This window comes from Tachypleus tridentatus, chromosome 10 (genome assembly GCF_004210375.1).
Source record: "Tachypleus tridentatus isolate NWPU-2018 chromosome 10, ASM421037v1, whole genome shotgun sequence".
Taxonomy (NCBI): Eukaryota; Metazoa; Arthropoda; class Merostomata; order Xiphosura; family Limulidae; genus Tachypleus; species Tachypleus tridentatus.
This window is the reverse complement of record NC_134834.1, coordinates 190282961-190306194: the sequence shown is the minus strand read 5'-3', so window position 1 is coordinate 190306194 and position 23234 is coordinate 190282961. Positions and strand designations below refer to the sequence as shown.

Here is a 23234-nt window from a genome sequence, read left to right as displayed (position 1 = left end):
AAACATGTTAGTTGTGACATTTCAGTTTTTAATTGTGATAGAAACATGTCAGCTGTGACAGTTCAGTTCTTAATTGTGATAGAAACATGTTAGATTTGAGATTTCGGTTTTTAATTGTGATAGAAACATGTTAGTTGTGACAGTTCAGTTCTTAATTGTGATAGAAACATGTTAGATTTGAGATTTCGGTTTTTAATTGTGATAGAAACATGTTAGTTGTGACAGTTCAGTTCTTAATTGTGATAGAAACATGTTAGTTGTGACATTTCGGTTTTTAATTGTGATAGAAACATGTTAGTTGTGAGATTTCGGTTCTTGATTGTAATAGAAACATGTTAGTTATGACAGTTCAGTTCTTAATTGTGATAGAAACGTGTTAGTTGTGACTGTTCAGTTCTTAATTGTGATAGAAACATGTTAGTTGTGACAGTTCAGTTCTTAATTGTGATAGAAACATGTCAGCTGTGACAGTTCAGTTCTTGATTGTGATAGAAACATATTAGTTGTGACATTTCGGTTTTTAATTGTGATAGAAACATGTCACTTGTGACATTTCGGTTTTTGATTGTGATAGAAACATTTCAGCTGTGACATTCTGTTTCTTACTCATGAGTTGCTTTCAGTTGTCTGAAACACTCAAACTGTAAAACCTGAAGAGATCATGACTCATTCTAACTGTCACCTGATCATAAGTATCTTAAGCTATACTTCATCTTATATCAGATAGTTGCACCGAGTGTGCGAATGGGTTTTACTATACTGTGTTTTATTCTATTGTGATTCACCCCTCATTTGAATTTTCGGATGCGCATGCGTATTATTCATAATACCCTTAGTAACATGCATACACGTCGAGTACAAGTGTTAGAAGACTACTTGGTGACAAGTCGAATTTGAAAATATGTTTACACTTAAACGGATCAGCAAATTCGCATGCTCGTGCTGCTAGTTTTGTCACTTTCGGTAAGATGGTTATTTTTGGACTGGTTTGTACGAATAGTCGATTAAAAGTTGTGCATTGGACAAACTTAAATGGGTTATTCGCTACGTTGTTCTGAAGTTATACATGACCCGAGGATGCATCACGAACAATACTAACCAAGTGTTTTTTGTTTTGTTTTTTGCGCTCAACCTAATATTAAACCTACCAGTGCGTACTCTGCTTTTATAAGCCCCTGGTGGCGCTTTCGAACATTTCAATAAATTTGCTGCATGGACATAATTAATACAGCTTTATCAGCATAAAAAAACAAGTTTCGATCGAACAATGGAGAGAGTGAGTCTGTTGCACAATACCTTGCGACTTATGAGATAATAATTAACATACACACACATATTGTATTATTTTACACATTACATTTGTATCTGGGTCTTTGTAACCTAGGTTGGGTGATATATGTGACACTACAATAAAATATATTTATCAAATTCTCTTGGAATGTTACATTTACATCAAGAACTTTGTTATTTAGTTCCAGTAAACGTATTTGTTTATGTTATGGAAGAACTGGCGATCTGTACTGTTGAGAAGTTGTCTTCTTTGTTTGTTTGGTTGTTTTTTTTTCAATTTCGCGCATAGCTACTCGAGAGCTATCTGCACTAGCCATTATTACTTTAGCAGTGTAAAAATAGAGGGAAGGCAGCTAGTCATCACCACCGACTCTTGGGCTACTCTTTTACCAACGAATAGTGGGATTGACCGTCACATAATAACGCCCCCACGGTTGAAAGGGCATGTTTAGTGTGACCGGGATTCGAATACACGACCCTCAAATTACGAGTCGTGCCTATTGTTGTTTTTATTTCTGTAGTACTCTTTTGATAAGTGGACTTGGCATGGCCAAGCGTGTTAAGGCGTTCGACTCGTAATCTGAGGGTCGCGGGTCCGCATCCCGGTCGCGCCAAACATGCTCGCCCTTTCAGCCGTGGGGGCGTTATAATGTGACGGTCAATCCCACTATTCGTTGGTAAAAGAGTAGCCCAAGAGTTGGCGGTGGGTGGTGATGACTAACTGCCTTCCCTCTATTCTTACACTGCTAAATTAGGGACGGCTAGCACAGATAGCCCTCGAGTAGCTTTGCGCGAAATTCCAAAACAAACTTTGCTTTTGGTGCAATTTTATCAGTAAGTCGTGTGGTTGTAAATATATAATTCAATATTTTGTATCTGTTTCGATATTATAACTTTCACATTATGTCTTCTTCTTATGTGATTAGAATCAAAGGAGTAAGAGCCTTACGCAGATCCATTGTCTCGGTCTTCCTGAGGCTGAACTACCGAGAAAAGGAGAGATGGATAACAGACCAGAAACGGAAGATATCACCCGCTGCGCACTGGCTACACCACCAGGGGATACATCGAGTCATGGACCAGACAGACTGATAGTGCTGCAGCCTCACGGAGAAGAAGGTAACCGAAGAACAAGATTATTAAAGCTTCACCATAAGGTACATAAGGAAATAAATACTGCTACTACTGTTAAGAAATATTAATCAAACTATTACGTCATTCTGTATGTAACCAATCATTTGCGTCAGATTAAACTATTTTAATTATATCAGCTTCAGTACAGGCCCCTTCTAGCTAACCATCCCTAATTTAGCAATGTAAGACGAGAGAGAAGGCAGTCAGTCATCACCACCCACCGCCAACTCTTGGGCTACTCTATTACCAACGAATAGTGGGATTGACCGTACCATTATAACGCCCCCACGGCTGAAAGGGTGAGGATGTTTAGTGTGACCGGAATTCGAACACACGACCCTCAGATTACGAGTTGAGCACCTTAATCACCTGGCCATGCCGGTACTTCTGGATAGCAAGTGACAGTTTAGGTCGGTACGACAACACACGATAAAGTGAATAGCAAGTAACAGTTTAGGTAGGTACGACAACACACGATAAAGTGAATAGCAAGTAACAGTTTAGGTAGGTACGACAACACACGATAAAGTGGTGAGGGGCTTTCGACTCACAATCTCTGGGTCGTGAGCCCCGATCACCAAACATGTTCATTTTTTCAGTCGTGGAAGCGTTATATTTGACTGTCATTCACATTTTTGTTGTTGGTAAAGAAATAGACCAAGTGTTAACGCTATGTGGTGTTGACTCGCTGTCCTCCCAATAGCTTATCACTGCCAAATTATATATGTAAATCACGGATTACCACTGCCAACGCTCGAGCAGCTGTGCGCGAAATTTGAAACAAACCAAACCATGAAATAAAATGTGTATATACATTAATTTTATGACAGTGATAATCGATAGCAAAACGAAACTGGCCAAATTTGTAATTTTCCCAAAGACACTTCTTTTGTGTTACAGAAGACAATATTTTAATTAATTTAAACAATGTATAAATATTGTTAAAATATGAAATGAAAAAAAGACTCAAAAGCAGAGGCACTTTTATTGCGTAATAAATGAAATCCCTCGGTGGGTCAATGGTAAGTTTACGTACCTCTAACCCTAAAATCCGGAATTCGATTCTCCGCTAAGAATAATTCTCATTGTGCAGCTTTAAGCTGAAAGGAACGAACAAAGCAGGTCCGGCATGGTCAGGTGTTTGAGTCGCTCGACTCGTAATCCGAGGATCATGTGTTCGGATCCCCGTCATATTAAACATGCTTGCCATTTTAGCCGTGAGGACATAATAAAGTCGCGGTCAATCCTATTATTTACTATGGCTGAAAGGGCGAGCATGTTTAGTGTGACCGGGATTCGCACACACTACCCTCAAATTACGAGTCGTGCCTATTGTTGTTTTTATTTCTATTGTACTCTTTTGATAAGTGGACCCGGCATGGCCAGGTGGTTAAGGCGTTCGATTCGTAATCTGAGAGCTGCGGGCTCGGATCCCCTTCACATCAAACATGCTCACCCTTTCAGCCGTGGGGGCATTATAATGCGACGGTTAATTTCACTATTCGTTGGTAGAAGAGTAGCCCAAGAGCTGGCGGTGGGTGGTGATGACAAACCGCCTTCCTTCTAGTCAGGCCTGGCATGGCCAAGCGCGTAAGGCGTGCGACTCGTAATCCGAGGGTCGCGGGTTCGCGCCCGCGTCGCGCTAAACATGCTCGCCCTCCCAGCCGTGGGGGCGTATAAAGTGACGGTTAATCCCACTATTCGTTGGTAAAAGAGTAGCCCAAGAGTTGGCGGTGGGTGGTGATGACTAACTGCCTTCCCTCTAGTCGTACACTGCTAAATTAGGGACGGCTCGCACAGATAGCCCTCGAGTAGCTTTGTGCGAAATTCCAAAACAAACAAACAATCCTTCTAGTCTTATAACTGCTAAATTAGGGACGGCTAGCGCAGATAGTCCTCGTGTAGGAACAAACAAATAAGCTTAAATAAAAAAATGGACATTTTGTTAAATATTTCTTCTAGTAACAAACATCCTAACATTTCCTGTTACTTTATAAATAAACCACGGTGACTGGACCTTTATTTAAAATTTGTCTCTTTTACTACTAAAATTTCTAAACAGTGATGTACTTCAGTCTACCTTTTTCAGTCTGTTTGGGTCCGAAACCTCTTAATCTAATGTTTAAAGCTGCTTGTATTACATTTCCTTTTCTATAGTGCTTTAGAAATCCTCTATCAATACGTAATGCATATGAATAGCCTTTCAACTCAGAAGCAGTAAGCTCAGTAGAGTGTGGTATTATCTTCGTACGTTTTGTTCACGTGTCGTTCACCGATCTGAGTGTTTACCCAAACCGTGTATGTATTTCAATATAACGGTCCAATGCTACATTATTGTACTTAGAAAACCGTATGGAATAATGAATACACGAACGACACATAACTAAAGAAACAGACCAAATGTGGACATTGTATCAGACTGCGAATCCGAGGGCTCACTGTTCGCATCCAGTTACCCCAAAATTTCGTTCCATATTTTGGGGCAGTAGATGTATTATAAGAGAGACGGTTAATTTCCATTGTTTGAGTAGAGTAGCCCAGTATTTGACGGCATCTGCTATCCGCCTTTCATTTAGCCTACCAGCTCAAAATTAGGGACGGCCAACTCATTTATTCCTTTTGAATAGCTTTGCGCGAGTAACTATAGGAAACAAACAATTGAAGGAAAAATTAAACCTCTTTGTCTTGCTTTAAACTTGTTTACGTTATTAGCAAGACGGAGTCCAGTTGCTTCTTTCTGGTTAGCAGGAGCTAAGGAGGTTGTCTCCAGCTTTGGGTCTTAATGGAAAGAGATTTGTATCGAGTGCTTTGAACTTGAAATGGAAGTCAGATAAAGGTGTCTTTATGTGCACTTTTGTAATCAAATGACACCATAATTAATTAAAATTAGGCTAATCACAAGGGATTTCTTTCTATCTTCTTCACATATGTTGATTCTTGCGCGTAATCTAATGTAAATGTTCACAATATTACAGCTCTTATTCCATGATGCAGACGAATCTATTTCCGCTTTGGTCGCTGTTCTTATATTGAATTGTTTATTTTTGAGCTCCTAACGGTTTGTCTATATAGAGCTGTGTAATGTTTAATATTTATACTTCTTCAAAACGCCATGTTCCTTTGTTTATTATTTATTAACCGCCTCTAGTGGCACAGCAATATTTCTGCGGACTTAGAACGCTGGAAACCGAGTTTTGATACTCGTGGTGGGCAGAGCACAGATAACTCGTTGTGTAGCCTTGCGCTTAACTTCAAACAAACAAAAAATAATTTACTAACTAATTTTAACTGACTTACTGAGAGCTTCGGCATGGCCAGGTACTTAGAGCGCTCGACTCGAAATCTGAGGATAGCGGTTTCGAATCCCCGTCACACTAAATATGCTCGCCCTTTCAGCCGTGGGGGCGTTATAAGGTTACCCTCAATCCCACTATTCGGCGGTAAAAAAAGTAACCCAAGCGTTGGCGGTTGGTGGTGATGACTAGCTGCCTTCCCTCTAGTCTTACATTACTAAATTAGGGACGGCTAGCACAGATAGATCCCGTGCAGCTTTGCGCGAAATTCAAAACAAACCCTGAAAGAAGTGAAAGAGAGATGACTTCGAATAAGTTTGGAACAAAATGTTTTATTCAAATACATTCTAGTTTTTCTTATCGGATACAAAGCTGACGTCACACCAGCTTCATCGAGCAGATAAAACACACGTATAGTATATTACGACTAGTATTTAAGCAGTGAATGTGTCAGTTGCAAATCAGCGACCTCACTTTCGGCTTCGTGCGTTTCCAAGACAGTGTCAGCTGGAATGTGCTGACGCGGATATTCCGTATGACTGAAATGTATTCGAGCGTCACTTCCGGTATAATGGGCGAGAACGCTAAGGCTACGGCGATTTAACGCTCTGCTGGCAGTAAAGAAATTCAACCACCAGGTTTCTCATTTTATGAGAACTAAAGGTTGTGCAGTAGAATGTAATGTGGCAGAACCAAATTACCCGATGTACGTCATACCCATATGTCTTCAACATCTCACACTGCCTTCGTGCAAACTGTAAAACTTATAGAGCAGAGTGTAGAACATGAATATCTGGCCATCATTTGTGGAAATTAGTCGTGCATATTTTCGTAATTATGCCTGTCAGAAAAGAATGATAAATAATACGTTATCTGACATTGGTTCATTTTATGGACGCGAACGATGCGCCTTCTATTTGTAGTTACACACGTTACAATATCTTTATTAGCAATTATTTATTTATTTCTCCAGCTCTAAAATATATCATAAGAACGCGAAATTTTACGATCATTCAAAGAGGTGAAGTAAATATATTTAAAGATAATGTCACGATATGAAATAAGTTTTTGATAACCTAAGAACGTAAAGTTTGGTGACAACGTTTGAACGAGCAATTTAATAATAATAATCTAAAGAGATAAAATACGTTTTACCATAATGTAAGATGACAAAGTGGATTTAAAGAGAAACTCAGAGCTTAAGGTTTTAGCTCGGTACGTGAAACTTTCACTGCAGTGATTGAATTTTTGAAATTTCAAGATATGTGTTAGTTCAACTACTGCCTAACAATAATACAACTTATAAAAGTAATGGAAAGTTCTATTTGGTAGGAAAAATAATGAAACAGACAAAACTTATTATAAAGAAGCAATTTCTTGAGAAAAATACCCCAACAAAAAAAACTTGAATTTTTCCTAATCTAATGAAATGTTCTTTTAATTGAACGATAAATAATGTAGTTTTGTATCGTAAAAATATCTATTTACATGTTGTTTTTGTGTCTTTATTTACAACTAAAGAAAATACAATTATGTTCAGAAAATGTACGACCATTAAGAAAGTAGTTTATGGTATTTAAAAAAAAAAATGTTTTGAGTTGTGTTTATGAAAATAAACACCATTCAGTTGATAATTGTATTTCTGGTGTTTAGATGTTAAGTCAAGAACAATCTGGCATTACTAAGCCAAGTTTTGTGTTTCAAAAACTGTATTTTTTGTTGTTTAGATGTCAAGTCAAGAACATTTTAGTATTACGTTTGACTTACTGGATGACACGGAGTACGAGATCCTACCGGCCATTAAAGGAACTTCCCTGAGGTAAGACCAGAGTTTTTGATTTTCATTTACCTATTTGCAACGATAGCACAAATCACGACGTGGGTGCAGCTAATATAAAACAAGAAATATTGTAAATTTCATTAACCAAGGTTTATATTTGTTGATACAGTTTTGTAAGGTATTACCTAATAATTTATTTGTAATCGTACAATTACATTAAGTGTATCTGTCGAATACGTATTATCCAGATTTTAGTCTTAAGAGGATCGTCTGCTGAGAATGATGTCCTTCAACCAGTAAACAAAAAATTGTTTAGTCTGACTTTAAAAAGAAAAAGAAAAAAGGAAAAACCTTGCACGTGAGACCAGTTATTATTTCGAGGCGACACATTTTTACCCCTTAGTTACTGTTATGTTCGTGTTTGTGTTCTTTATGAACATAAATCATCTTATGTGTTCGAGTTATTCTTTTGCTATCTATATCCACTTTTTAGTTCCTTCTCGGCCCGGCCTATCCAGGTGGTTAAGATGCTCGACTCTTACTCTGCGGTTCACGGGTTCGAATCCCCGTCACGCCAAACATACTCGTCATTTCAGCCGTGAGGGTGTTATAATGTGTCAGTCAATCCTACTATTCGTCGGTAAAAGAGTAGCCCAAGAGTTGGCGGTGGGTGGTGATGACTAGCTGTTTTTTTTTCTGTAGTCTTACACTGCTATATTAGGGACGGCTAGCGCAGATAGCCCTTGTGTAGCTTTGTGCGAAATTCAAATCAAACAACCTTTCCTTCTTCTTTATAGGACAGCGAGTGTATAATGTATCTGATAATTATTCTTGCGTTCTGACAGGCTTAAGGATTATCTCTAGAATGTGTTTGGTTTGAATGACATTTTATCTTTGATGATTACTATAAATACACAAGTTGAACAAACATGTACGTCATCTGAACTTTCAGCTCTTTTCTTATACGAAGAAAAGCTACACTTTAAAAAGAACACGTTATCGAAGTTAAGTTAATAAATAAAAACACCATCGAAGACAAACAATTAAAAAAAAACTATTTTTCCCGCGTCACTTTTACCAAAGAAGCGCTGTAATTGTAGGAACATCTACGTCTAGGAAGTATCGTTTTTATCAGTTGTACTTTAAATATCTTCATAACTGTAGCTAAGCCTGTATTTGTGTTTGTTTGTAAGCATAACGCTAAGAGACCGATGAAGAGAGCGCTCTATATGGCAAGCTACTGTTACCTCATGATCAATATACAATTTCATCAGTATCATATGAACATTCTTAGCTAGTTTATGTGTGAATATAATGTTTTGTCATTATCATGTGAACATTCTGAGGTTAATTTTACTTTTTAATAAGGCAAGAATTTCTCTCTAATGCTTCACAAACGAACTTGTAAAAGTCGGCGACGACTTACGTGGTGTGAGGTTAAGGTTATGAACTTTGGAGAGCGAAAATATTAAAATGTTTGTTTTCAAGAATATACTTCTTTGAGACTACACTGAATTAATCACGACCATGAAACCTAAAAGAAAATATCTTAGACGAGAAGAAAGTTAGTTTAGGTGATTGACGAATTAATTTAATTTGTGACGAGATAGATTGAGAAAGCTTCGGTGAATGACGAGTTTTAATCAGTGACGAGTTGATTTAGTAACGAGTTTAGGTCACTAACGAATTAGTTTAAGTTTGTAACAATAGATCAAATCATAACAACGACAACGACAAAGATAACCCTCGTGTAGCTATGCGCGAAATTCAAAACAAACCAAAAACCAAACACTAATTTACAATTAGTCGGTTATGACATGTCTTCCTTTGTACCCTGATGAATTCAGAAGAAGCCAGTGGAATAAAAAACACAACACACACACAAATGGAAAAGATATATTTAAATGTTTTTACAGTATTTAAAACACAACACACCTGAATCGGTTTTTTGATTACGACGTATGTAATACGAACAATCACTTCGTCCAGTTTCTTATGGAAAAGAAAAACAAAAGATTCATAACGTTCTTAAATTTACGCATTATGAAAAAGATAAACCGTTTCACTAGCAGTATTTGTCGGGTTACACAACCCTGTTTAACTTGTACACCCCCCCGTTACGTAAACTAAGAAACGTTGCCACTCAAATATCAACTTACAGATATCAGTATATTCCATACGTCTCCTACTGGACAACAACAACTAATTAAACTATAGTCAAATTCCGTAAATGGAACTAATAAATATACACAATGCACACCCATAGCTTCTGTATATTAATTAAATTAAAGGATAAACCTGTAATATGAAAAAAAAATCAAAGTTTTATTTATGGATAAAATAAGTAAATATGACATAAAATAAACATTTTGATAGATATGCCTCGCATCTCCTTGTGGATATATTTGAATAGAGCCGTTAGGTATTACGTTATTATCGGCGATACGACATCGCTAAACAACAAAAGAAAAGTGAAACATTGTTGTTAAATAAGGAAATACGAGTTTACAGCCGTAAACTAGTCAGTGCTGGGTTCGTTTGTTTTGTAGTAGAGAGAGACTCTTTTATTATTTTTTTCCTACTTAATTTCGGTGTCAGTTGTTCCAGTTTGAAGCGACATCTCGAAAGACTAACTGTAATTACTTTGAGCAATAAGAATGTTCTTGACAGACAGCTTTCCTTTCACATTTATATACTATTTATCCACCCACATAATACTTACAAAAAAATAACTTGGAAATCTTACCACTGTATTTCGCAAAGACACGTATTCGGGACTTTATGTTCATTGAAAGTATATGTTCTTCTCAACAAGTGTTTTTTTTTCAATACATATAAATGTTTTTAAACCATAATTTTACTAGCAGAGTAAGTATTCTTCCGCACTTAAAAATAAAACTATCATTTCTAGAAAATGAATCACAACTTGAAGACACAGCCAATGATTTAGAAATAACAAGATATTTTTATCGTGTTTTACTGTCTTTCTCTTATTTTGTAATGCCATATATCTATACGCCTTTACCTAAAAATATATCTCCCAAATTTGGTTAAAACTGTTAAATATTGCAATATCGATTTAGATGGGAACTCTTTATTCGCAATCAGTGGGTCGTGGGATCGAATCCCGCTTCCCTAACCATGCTCGTCCTTTCGGCCTTGGGTGCGTTATAATGTAACGCTCAATCCCACTATTCGCTGTTAAAAAGACTTGCCCAAGGGTTGATGGTGGATGGTGATAACTAGCTGCTTTTCCCGTAGTCTTTCACTGCTAAATTATGAACGGCTAGTGAAGATAGCCCTCGTAAAGCTCTGCGCGAAATCCAAAACAAACCAAACCGACAAGAAAATTAGATCAAACTGTATCACACAAATTTGTTGATAATTGGGTTTCAGGGTTGTGTCGTTGATACAGCGGTAAGTCTATGGATTTACAACACTAACATCAGACAACCCGAAGTGGCTTTGTTATAAAAAACACACTCGTTTCAGGGTCACTGTGTTAAGTTTATTTGTTGTTAATAAACAATGATTCTTTAATTTTCCTAACGCAAGGTCGGTCGGTTTCATAGTATAGAAGCGTTTCACGGTTGGTATCGACTTCGTGTTTTGTGATAACTGAACACTCACAAACGTTCGAAGGACTGAATTTATGTTATAACATCCGAAGAGCTGATTTTTCTTCCAATTTCTACTGCTTAGTTTGCTTTGCAGTTCAAACGTGTAACTTCGTAAATCAAATTACATGGATCGTTTTCTGTATATTTTTTGTAATATAAAGCACTGACTATCTTAGTTCCGGCTGGAGAGAGAGAAAGGACACATTGGAAATTAAATTGAATTTTTTTATTTCTTCTTCTACAGATTTTTCGAGATTTTTTTTCCCGAAGGAGAAGCGAGGTAAGATACAAACAAAGAATTTAAAGTATGGTTTACAGATAAAGGAAGTTTGTTGTTTGTTTGTTTTTGAATTTCGCGCAAAGCTACACTGCGCTAGCCATCCCTAATTTTACAATGTAAGATTAGAAAGAAGGCAGGTAGTCATCACCACCCACCGCCAACTCTTGGGCTAGTCTTTTACCATCGAATAGTGGGATTATAACGTCCACACGGCTGAAAGGGCGAGCATGTTTGATGCGACGGGGATTCGAACCCGCGACCCTCGGGATTAGGAGTCGAGTGCCTTAACCACTTAGCCATGTCGGGTCTCAATAAAAGAAGTAATTATGGTTTGAAAAACAAAGATTCGCTAGGTTTATCACTGATCGTTAGTAGGTTATATTTCAATAACATTAAACAATGTTAAAATGTATTTACCATGTGTTTGCTTAAATGTAGAGCTATATGACGTATCTACTCTCTGTTTACCACGGGGAATCAAACCCTAGTTTCTAGCGTTGTAAGGCTGCCTAACCGGGAAGTAAATATAACTGTAACTTGTACCTGAAGTTCCTGCTTTGTGGAACAATAAATAAATAGTTACAGTGTACAATAAAGTTTAACTCCAATGTTGAAGTGTAGAGGACATGTGGAATGTCGAAACTAGCATCCATATAAATTTGGTATTGTTTCGTTACTGGGAATTCAATTTTTCTCGTAAGTTACCTTACACAGTATTGTGCATTTGTCTATTATGATTAATACACCTATAGTATACGATTTATTTTCGAAGAGGGCGCCACTAAAGTATACGTGTGTGATTTTGCTAATTCATATGGACCACGGGAAAGAAAGGGCTAATCAGATGGGTTTTATTTCGGGCCAACGATTTCAACTGCAATAATTTTTTAATCAAATGTAAAGTTTTGTCATAACCTTCCACAAGAGGATGTGTTTTTATTATAAATTTTAAATATAGTGATATATTATACATAACAATAACATATCAAACTTGTACAAAGTTTTGACCAACAGAAATAGCCTTGCGTTTTTTATAATAAACGGTTCCATTCATCAGATGATAAAAAGTACTGCGTGTTGTATAAAAGTAATTATTTAAAAAGCATGTGACATTTATAGTGAGATTTAATGAGCTCATAATCCACTGGAAGAGCAGTCAATATTTTAACCACAGTCAATGGCAATGCTCCCTTGCATATCAGCCTAAATACACGATACATGGAGATCTGAAAGAAGTCAAGGCTGGTAATATCGCTAAACAAAGACTGGTAATATCATTAAACAACGACTGGTAACATCATCACATAATGATATGGTAATATTGTTGAGTAAAGACTGGTAATACAGTAAAGTAAAGACTCATATAATACTGTTAAATAAAGACGTGCAATATCGTTAAACAATGACTGGTAATATCATGACGTAAAGACTGGTAATATTGTTGAAGTGAGAAATGGTAATACTGTTAAATAAAGATTTGTAATATCGTTAAACAATGACTGGTAATATCACGACTGGTAATATTGTAATATCAACACAAAAACGTTGTTTTAGATATGATAATACTGATTACGTTCTGTTATTACGTGGCCAGGACGTATGAGATAAAACTGTCGTGATCTCATTTATAAACCAGAGAATGAAACATGTACAATCGTTTATATGTACACTGACCACAGCTTTTGATATCATCAACCTGAGGGTCATCTTACGCAACAAATATATAAGCAGGTAGACCCGTAACCCCCATTTTTAGTGTTCAGGTGTTGACCAGAAGAAGGAAGACTTGCCAGTCAGTAATACCCGCCACTTATATGGTTCCTCTTGGCCGAATAAAGAATCTGTCTGCTGTTTTCATAACTCACGCTCAGCCGAAAATGCATAGCATGTTCGGTAGCATATTGCAGGTTCGAGCCTTGGACTTTCAGTTCCGCAGCCTGGGACGCTAACCGTAACTGGATCTGATACCTTTCGCTGCAAAAGTTTTTATTGCACAAAAGTAGTTTCGTTCTTGCTCGTCTTTTCATATTACCGGGGCACTTCAGTGGCTACACATAAAACAGAAGTAAATAAATATGTGTGTGTATATATACAGAGATAAGGACGTGGTGTTGTCCCGTTTTGAAAGTTAATGTAAGCCCCATTGAAAGTTTAATTACAATTTATGAATAAATGATTCAAAATACATTATTGGTTGTTACAACAGTGACACAATGGTGTGTCTGTGGACTTACAACGCTAGAAACTGGGTTTCGATACCCGTGGTGGTCAGAGCATAGATGACCTACTGTGTGGCTTTGTGCTTAACTTCAAACTAACAAAACAAAAATTGTATCCGGTCAGACAAGAATAGCTCAGAATTGGCGGTGGATGCTCTGGATCATCTGCCTACGTTCTGGAGTCCAAGCAAATAGTTTAATAACAGTCCATTTGTGCTCTGTTCGCCGCAGGTATCGAAACTCGATTATCAATGTTATAGGTCATCAGATTTACCACGTAGTCACCAGGTGTCTTTATGATATTAATAGAACTTTTAAAACAAAATTCGTCTTTTATGACTGCTTACAATCTATTAAAAGGAGACCGTATTTAAGGCCTTCATTGAAAATTTAAAGTTAGAAATCAGATATAATGTTTTGTGTACGGTGTTGATGGGCTGTTGAGATATAGGCGTTTCATGAGTACATAAGTAGTTCTAATTAATGGGGTTTTCTTTCAATTACGAGTTGCAGTTTAGTTCAGGAAAGCTGGTCTTCTTTCAGTTGTGAGTTGCAATTCTAGTGAAGGGGGACTAGTCCTCTTCCAGTTATGAGTTGCAATCTCGTTCAGGAGAACTAATTGTCTTCCAGTTATGAGTTGCAATTCTAGTGAAGGGGAGCTGGTCTTCTTCCAGTTAGAACCAGAATGGTAATAAAGTATGGTTAATTGTCTTACACTTTTCAGCCTTACCACTTTGTTTCTTCAAACATAATTTATCTATTACACTTTTTTTAATTATCTCTATGAAAACCTTGTAGTTCTGAAGGACGTGAAAATGTGTTGAGCCGACTAAATTAACTTTAATTTTAGGAAACATTACCAAGTAATTAATGTGAAACTTTAAGGGATTATTTATAAGCATGCTTTGCTCGAACTCTGTACTTACAACGTATCAAGTTCAGAGCCTTTTTAAAACTGTTATTAATTCATTATTAAAATGGACTAATCCCTCAGTGACTACTATAAATAGACATCAGTTAGCGTGCACCAGAAGAAATAAATCATGCCTCTGACGTCATTGGCCAACGATAGTAATGTTATAGAGTCATCCTGTATGATGAAAATTGACTTTTTTTTTTTATCGAGCTCCGCGCACTAAACACCTCACCAGTTAAGGAAAGATAACTGGTTGAAGTTTATTAACAGAATAGACCGCTTCTTTTCATTTGTTCTCCCAGTTGCGTTACAGAAACGACCATTTTTTCCACCGTTATATTGATGAAGGTTTTTCCTTCGCTGTGTTTTTCTCTCTCGCAAACACACACATTTATATATATATATATATATATTTATCACAGTCGAACATTAACAAAATGCAGTTACAAACATAGAATACAGAGACAAAAGGTATATGGAAGTCTAAAGTTTCAAGTTAATCAAAGTTATCGAAAGCTCACTTGTCGAAAGTAGACAGAAACTTGGAGTGTTTGCGGACATGCTCTCCCGAAAAAATCTTTACAATTAGATTAACAGTTTGGGTCTTTTGATGTAGTAGTGGTCAGTATATGACGGAGACCAGGAATGGCCAGGTGGTTAAGACACTCGACTCGTAATCTGAGGGTCGCTGGTTCGGATCCACGTCATACCAAACATGCTCGCCATTTTGGCCATAGGAGCGTTGTAATGTTACGGTCAGTCCTACTATTTTTTGGCAAAAGAGTAGCCCAAGAGTTGGTTATGTGTGATGATGACTAGCTAACTTCCCTCTAGTCTTACACTACTAAGTTAGGGATGGCTAGCGCAGATAGTCCTCGTATAGCTTTGAGCGAAATTCAAAACAAACCAAAACAAACAAGATAGATAATTGTACGGCTTTAAGCTTATAAAATAAACAAACAAATACAAAACATATGACAGAAATCAGTCAAAATAAAAGCGAAATTAATGTGGAATAAAGAATTTAAAGACCACAATGACTTTTTTACTTATATTTTTACTGGAGCGAGTATAGCTCATTTGTCATATGGACCTATTATGTTCGCGTTCCCTTACCTAAAAAAAACAACACACAAACAAACGATTCATCCCTTGCGGCCGTGGGTGTGTTATAAACGTGACTGTCAAATCCCAATATTTGTTCAGAAAGAGTATCCTAAGAGGTGGCGATGGAGTGATGTAAATTAGATGGCTGGCCTTTACTGGAGTGTATCACTTCATAGTTAGGGATGGATGTGGCGTTTTGTTAATGTAAATTAGATGGCTGGCCTTTACTGGAGTGTATCACTTCATAGTTAGGGATGGATGTGGCGTTTTGTTAATGTTATTACAGAAGTAATTGCATTATCGTGAAGTATGTTTTGAGTTGCTTTTACACCGTAAGGTATGAACATTTACGATGGTAGAAACCACGTTCCCATACCTATGGTGGGCTTAACTCCTTATGCAACTTTGTTTGTATTGAATTTCGCACTTAGCTACAGGAGGGCTATCTGCAATCACCAACTCTAATTTAGCAACGTAAGGCGTGCGACTCGTAATCCGAGGGTCGCGGGTTTGCGCCCGCGTCGCGCTAAACATGCTCGCCTTCCCAGCCGTGGGGGCGTTGTAATGTGATGGTCAATCCCACTATTTGTTGGTAAAAGAGTAGCCCAAGAGTTGGCGGTGGGTGGTGATGACTAGCTGCCTTCCCTCTAGTCTTACACTGCTAAATTAGGGACTGCTAGCACAGATAGCCCTCGAGTAGCTTTGTGCGAAATTCCAAAACAAACAAATGGTCATCACCACCCACCGCCAACTCTTGGGCTGCTATTCTACCAACGAATAGTGGGATTGACCATCACATTATAACGCCCCCATGGCAGAATGGGGCGAGCATGTTTGGTGTGACGGGTGTTCGAACACGCCACCCTCGGATTTCGAGTCGAGTGCCTTAATCATCTGGCCATGCTGGACCGAATATTAAGGAATATAAAGTTCTTTTCGTTTTGTACGAATGTCCATAACACACAGACGTCACATCTCTGACAAGAAGGCTAAACATAGAAACCCTTATTCATGTAATAAGGCTATTTTTCTTTACCTTCAACGCAGTTTATGTTCTTGATTACTTTAGTGGAGAAAACTCAGGTTGAGTAGAAAGTATTATCCATAATATGAAGACTTTTTCAATGGCCTTCATGGTCAACAAAAGAAAAAACTATAAAAGAAAAGCTGCAGATAACGTATCGCGAGTAAGTCTGTTGGGATAAAACCGACTTTTCTAGAGAAAATAATATTTTATTTCATACTCATCTGGTGTGTAATTCGAAGATAAGGTGGAAATATCAAGCATATCAAACGTGCCAAGAAGATGATTACAAATTGACCTGGAAAGTTTAACACGTAGTCTAACATCAGACTAACTTTGCTGTCGGACCATTTATTATTCATTGCAAGAACATTACACAAAGCACGTGAGATGATGGAGCGAGAACAGCCAATAGGCTTGAAGCAAATCTTGGATATCATTCAGGAGAATAAAAACTAATTTATGAAAACGAATAATTTTAAAACTAAGGAAACAGAAGAAAGAGTTATGCAAACGTAAAGGGAAGCAGAAACGAGGGAAGACCCGAGATAGAATTTTTTAGAAATAAAAACAGAGCTGTTTAATGCATGTCTGATATATTGAAGCACGCTTACAGTCTCCTCCAGAAAGGCCCAGCATGGCCAGGTGGGTTAAGGCCTTTGGTTCGTAATATGAGGGTCACGGGTTCGAATCCCCGTCACACCAAACATGCTCGCCTTTTCAGTCGTGAGGGCGTAACAATGTGACGGTCAATCCCACTATTCGTTGGTAAAAGAGTAGCCCAAGAGTTGTCGGTGGGTGGTGATGACTAGCTGCTTTCCCTCTAGTCTTACACTGCTAAATTAGGGACGGCTAGCGCAGATAGCCCTTGAGTAGCTTTGCTCGAAATTCAAAAACAAACTCTTCCAGAAAAAAGTTGCATTGTCCTTGACGATCAGGTTTTGAAAGCTTGGTTAGCCTACGTCACCATTCTGTTCTCATTTTTTAAAAATCACAACTATATATAAAAGGAAACTTGGTTTAGGTTACGAGATAAAGGTTATTAAAGATGCCTTAGTTTTATGACAAAAGCTAACAGCAGTTTGACGTCAAATTCGTTTCTGTTTTTTATTTCTCTGAGTTAATTGGATGTCATAAATGAGATTACCCGTACAGCCTTTAATGGGTGAGGAGAGAATAAATCGAATTATATTTTCAGCCAAGCAGTTTGTAGAATATTGTGTTTTGAACCATTTTACATTAGAAAAAAAAAAATCGCTTTTGCTGAAATTGATTGAGGTCTCAGGAAATTGAAAACCTGCTCAAATGAGTTTCGATATTGGTGAGCTAGAAGCCAGTATTAAGAACCACTATGATGATAACGTATTTTGTGACTACGGTCTGTCTTTGTAGCAGTGGCGTACCTAGGGGGGCAAGGGGGTACATCTGTCCCCTGGCGCAGCATAAAGCGGGGGGAGGGTGCGCAAAATTGATGTTAGATAATTAGGAAGTATGGCTTATATTTTGTCACGAGGGGGCGCGTAAACTTACTTTGTACCTGGGCGCTGAAAACCCTAGATACGCCACTGCTTTGTAAGCGTTAAGAGATATGTAACAATACCTCAAAATGTTTCTTTTTTATTTAGAAAATTATTAAACACCTTACAAAATATAGCTCTTATTTAAAAATGATTAATGTCTTGAGCTGTGAACAATAATACGTATAATAATCCGTAGCGACGTGAAAACCCACTTGTAGAGAAAAATATATATGTAAACGTAGCTGGTATGGATAGAGAAAACTCTATGTAGAGGAGAGAACAACGTTTCGACCTTCTTCGGTGAACCTGACGATGACCGAAGAGGGTTGAAACGTTGTTCGCTTTTCTACTTAGAGTTTTCTCTATTCATACCAGCCATTTTTGCATATATAATAATACGTACAATACCCATACGAGGCGTGGATTGCAGAGTTTAATATAGATCTTAAACACGAGTCATGGGCCAATGGTTAATGCGTTTAACTCGTAATCTGAGGGCTGCGGGTTCGAATCTCAGTCCCACTAAATATGCCCATCCTTTCAGCTGTGGGGGCATTATAATATAACGGTGAAACCTACTATTCTTTGGTTAAAGAGAAGTCTAAGAGTTGATGATGGGTGGTGATGATTAGCTGCCTTCCCTCCAGTTATGTACTGCTAAATTAGGGATGGCTAACGTAGATAGGCCTCGTGTAGCTTCACGCGAAATTCAAAAACAAACAAACACATGAGCAAACATGAAACGACGTGTGGCATACAACGAAGTTGACACACGTGTCGCATTTTCCTTCCAACAGCGTATACTGTACTCTCTAATAGCAGCTTGATAACGTACTAGCAAACATGACGGGTAACAACCAATAAAAGATGACGTAGCTTGTTATAGTGTTCTCTCGACAAATGAGCTGCATATCTAATACAGAGCTCGAACACTAAAGGAACACAACGTATACAAGACAAACAAGGTGAAGACACCGGTAATAAGTACTCTTATCTCAACACTGCACGGTCTGAACTCATAGTAGTAAACACAACACGTAACATTCATTGTTCTTGAGAGCCAATATATATGTTTTTCTCGTTAGCTTTGCGTGATTAATCAAGTTTTAGCTTTCTATAAACTTGTGTTGATGTAGCTATTGTATTTAATAAAAAGGGAATATATTTCATTTTACTATCTGCAGGATTTTTAAAATGTTCTTATTCTCTAAGTTACCGGCGCAGATAGCCTCGCTGCTTTGTGCCATAAAACACTAAATCAAAATCAACTCTAAGTTACGCTAGGTGGCAAATCTAGACTAACTTACGTAAGCAATATTCCTTCACAACAGTCTACGTAAACAATGTTCCTTCACAACAGTCTTGTCTGAGTCTGGATTTTCTGGATCAATAACGAAATCCAAATATGTGAAGAAAAAGAAAGTAAAAAAACTGTTTCACTGTAAAAAGAAAATGAGTTTTTGTTTAAAAATATTTTTTCAATATAATTCAATGTGTATAAAAATATACTTAGTGTCTAAAGTTGAACTTTTCGAAAGATAAATGTGCATTTCTTACTACTAAATACTGTAGCGCTTGATATATAGGGATAGGCCAAACAAATGGCCGCTGTACTAACTTTAATATTCTTCGATACTTACAAATAACTGCTAAAGTAGAGTTATAGCCTTATTTGAACGTTTAATTGCTAGTATCGAGTGTTTCACAGCTTGTTTGAAAGTAATATCATTATACTGTTGTGTGGAAATAATTAAATAGGGAAACTGCTATTTAGCAATAAATGTAGTTAAAAATCATATATTATTTCCATGTTTCATAAATAACAATTTTATTTCTGGTCACTAGATGACAGCACAAATTGTTCTTATTTTGATATAGCGATTGATTGTAACTTCATTGCACAAACATTTGCCAAAACATTTTCAGTGAAAATAAATTGATAAATAAAGATAATCTAAATTCATATTCAAGGTAACAAGGAGATTAAGTATTTATGCAGCCGACAGATTTATAAACATCAGTTTCTTAATTATCAAAGAAATACATTATATAGCAGTCTACGTTTCTTCAAGTTGTTTCAAATGTTGCTCCTGTAGTTAACAATTTAGTTCGCAACACGTCTATGTTAATTTGAAAAAATCTGTGTTTTATCTGCTCTAAATTTTTTTTTACACTTTCAGGACGAAGATATATGTCATTAATTATTTTAAGTTTGTGAGAATTTAGAACTTACTTTTTGTTTGATCTTATCACACTTTCTAAACTTATTTTTTAATAAAATACAAGCATTTCGATAGGCACAATATACTATCAATTTGTTACAAACGTCTATCAGTATTTAAACGTTCAAGAACATTTGTAACGAAATCAAAATTTTCCACAGTTTTAGGATACAGTAATATAAATCTCTGGATTTAAAATAACAACTTAATTTTGTGTTTAGAATCGTTAATTTTCTTTTGAGCTAATTTTTTTAAAGTTAATTACGCTTTCTTTCTTAAAAATAACATGAAAATAATGCATTAAAGTTATCTGAAATAAATGATGTCCAATGTCATACGTGATGATTTTGTGTTGTACCAATTGTTTGTTGGACGTACATTAACGTAGTATAAATGTTCAAAATCTACGTTGTTCCTGTTAATTATTGAACTTACAATGATATCAACATTATTCAAGATCCACACAAGCAAATGCAATTTTAATGAATTTTCAAAATTTCCAAAGAGGGCAAGCTGTAAAATGCATGTCTGTTTTGTGTGTGCTACTAGTGTAGTTGTAGAAAATAAAGTCTGAAGGTTTTGAAAAATATAAGTTTCTATAGTATGAACTGGAAATTTTCTATTGAAACGTTAAATGTACGGTTTCGGATATGGTTGAGTTGGATAATTTGCTTTATTAAAATACATCACGATTGTACACGCACAACATTTGTAATTTTTGTATCTGGATGGCAAACTTTTGCATTCGCATGTAATTTCCCATGTTAAAGTCAGTTTATTTGTCTCTGCTTTATATTGTATACCCGATGTTTCAACCTAAGATATCCAATGATGTTAAAAAGGAAAAGGCACAGCTAACACAAGAACTTAGAACTTTGCTAATTGAGTGGATTTGTATATCAAAGTAGCGAGAGAATAATTATCTTTATACTGTCTAAATACGCTTTTGTCTGTAATGGTATTATCGCGTGAGTCATATCGAACGACCAGAAACTTTAATGGGGTGTAGCAGTTTTCAGACGTATAACAAAGACCCTCAAAGTGAACAGAGGTAACGGTCTCTATAGCTAGTCTCAATTCATTACACAAAGTAGTGGTTCTTTCGAGTTATTACACATGTAAGTGAAAACAAGAGATATGATCCATAACAACCACCTCTATGGAAACGAGCAAAGTCGTTAAGAGTGTTTTGGAGAGATTAGTTTCAACGGTAAGTCCACAGTTAAAAATAGAACAGATTGGAAAATAGCTTAGGGCAAAACCTGCCACGCATTAGCCAATTTTCATTTTCCCATCGAAGGAAACTTCCCAGCGGTACAGGGTTAAGCCTGCGAACTTATTTATGACCGGGTTTCAATACCATTGTTGGGCACAGCACAGATAGCTTATTGCGTAGCTTTACCATTAACTACAAAGAAACAAACCCAAACGAGGGGTTTGATGGTGATATAAAATGCAATTAAACACACTCGTGGCGAAAACAATGACCTACAAAAACATTCCTTGTATAAAAACAACAAAAATTCTCGACGCCGATCAAATTGACTCCAGGTTACTATCCGACCAAACTTCTTCCACACTTCTTGTATATATATAAGTGTCATAAAACCAGCGCATTTTACCTTCGTAATGAAAGACAGGAGGAAACAGAAAGAGGGTTTTTATTACGGCGGCACTCTAGAGACACTTACACGTCTGTCGCGTGTCGTTGTTACGAAGGAAAATGTCTACGAAAACCATTGGTGAACAATAACTTGAGGCGTTAAGGAAAACTACGACGCTATTTTTAGGGATATTTTCACATGGTCATACGTTGTTTCAGAAGTGTACATTTTAAACAAAGAATATTGCCACGTAGTAACTGTAGGTGTTAGACAAAATGCACATTGTTATACACTGTTTTTTTTGGTTTTTTGTAATAGTTTAGGATGAATGAAATGAGAGGCGAGATAGGTTAATACAAGAGTTTAGGTAAAATGGTCTACTCGACATAGGTACAACGTAGAAATGCAAGTATTGCACTTTGATTAATGTCTGGTATTATCGTATGGCGGCGTTCTTTGCGCGAAGTGTATACATGTACATCTGTGTTACAGTTATTATTATTATTATTTTTGAATTTCGCACAAAGCTACTCGAGGGCTATCTGTGCTAGCCGTCCCTAATTTAGCAGTGTAAGACTAGAGGGAAGGCAGCTAGTCATCACCACCCACCGCCAACTCTTGGGCTACTCTCTTATCAACGAATAGTGGGATTTACCGTCACATTATAACGCCCCCACGGCTGGGAGGGCGAGCATGTTTGGCGCGACGCGGGCGCGAACCCGCGACCCTCGGATTACGAGTCGCACGCCTTACGCGCTAGGCCTCTGTGATATAGCGACATTTGTTATACGTAACAATTGTTTTAAAAACACCACTGTACTTTTGTGTTGTTCAGATATTATGTTATCAATAATGTGTAGATTATTAAGGCAAACAACTTGATGTATAGACGTATCAACCTTCGTGTTTGGGTTGATTTAACTCTCAAATGTCACTTACCACTAATAATTAATTACCATTAAATACCACCAGTTACCATTAATAATCATATCACGAAAGAATAATACTTTAGGTGATTTACTATGTTTTGTTTTTGGTTTTGTTTTCGACGTGTCGCTCTATTATTGTACGACACTGCATTATTAAAGCCTGGAGTATATCTTAAAAGAAAAAAAAAAAAAATTCCGTGGCAGGTATTTAGTTTTTAAAGGAAGATGAACCTCCCGACTGGGGTGTTCAGGGATATTTATATCCCCCTTCGCCCCGCTCGCGATAGGATTTTAAT

The 23234-nt window shown here is 37.0% G+C and overlaps 1 protein-coding gene across 1 annotated transcript in view; it reads left to right on the top strand.

Moving 5' to 3' along the window:
• The first annotated feature begins 1267 nt into the window (after positions 1-1267).
• Positions 1268-23234, top strand: part of LOC143228607 (pleckstrin homology domain-containing family G member 5-like) — a 54931-nt gene continuing 32964 nt past the window's right edge. The window contains exons 1-3 of the mRNA XM_076459833.1: positions 1268-1276; positions 2217-2447; positions 7445-7536. Coding sequence (XP_076315948.1) covers positions 1268-1276; positions 2217-2447; positions 7445-7536 — 332 coding nt within the window. The remainder of the gene's footprint in view (positions 1277-2216; positions 2448-7444; positions 7537-23234) is intronic.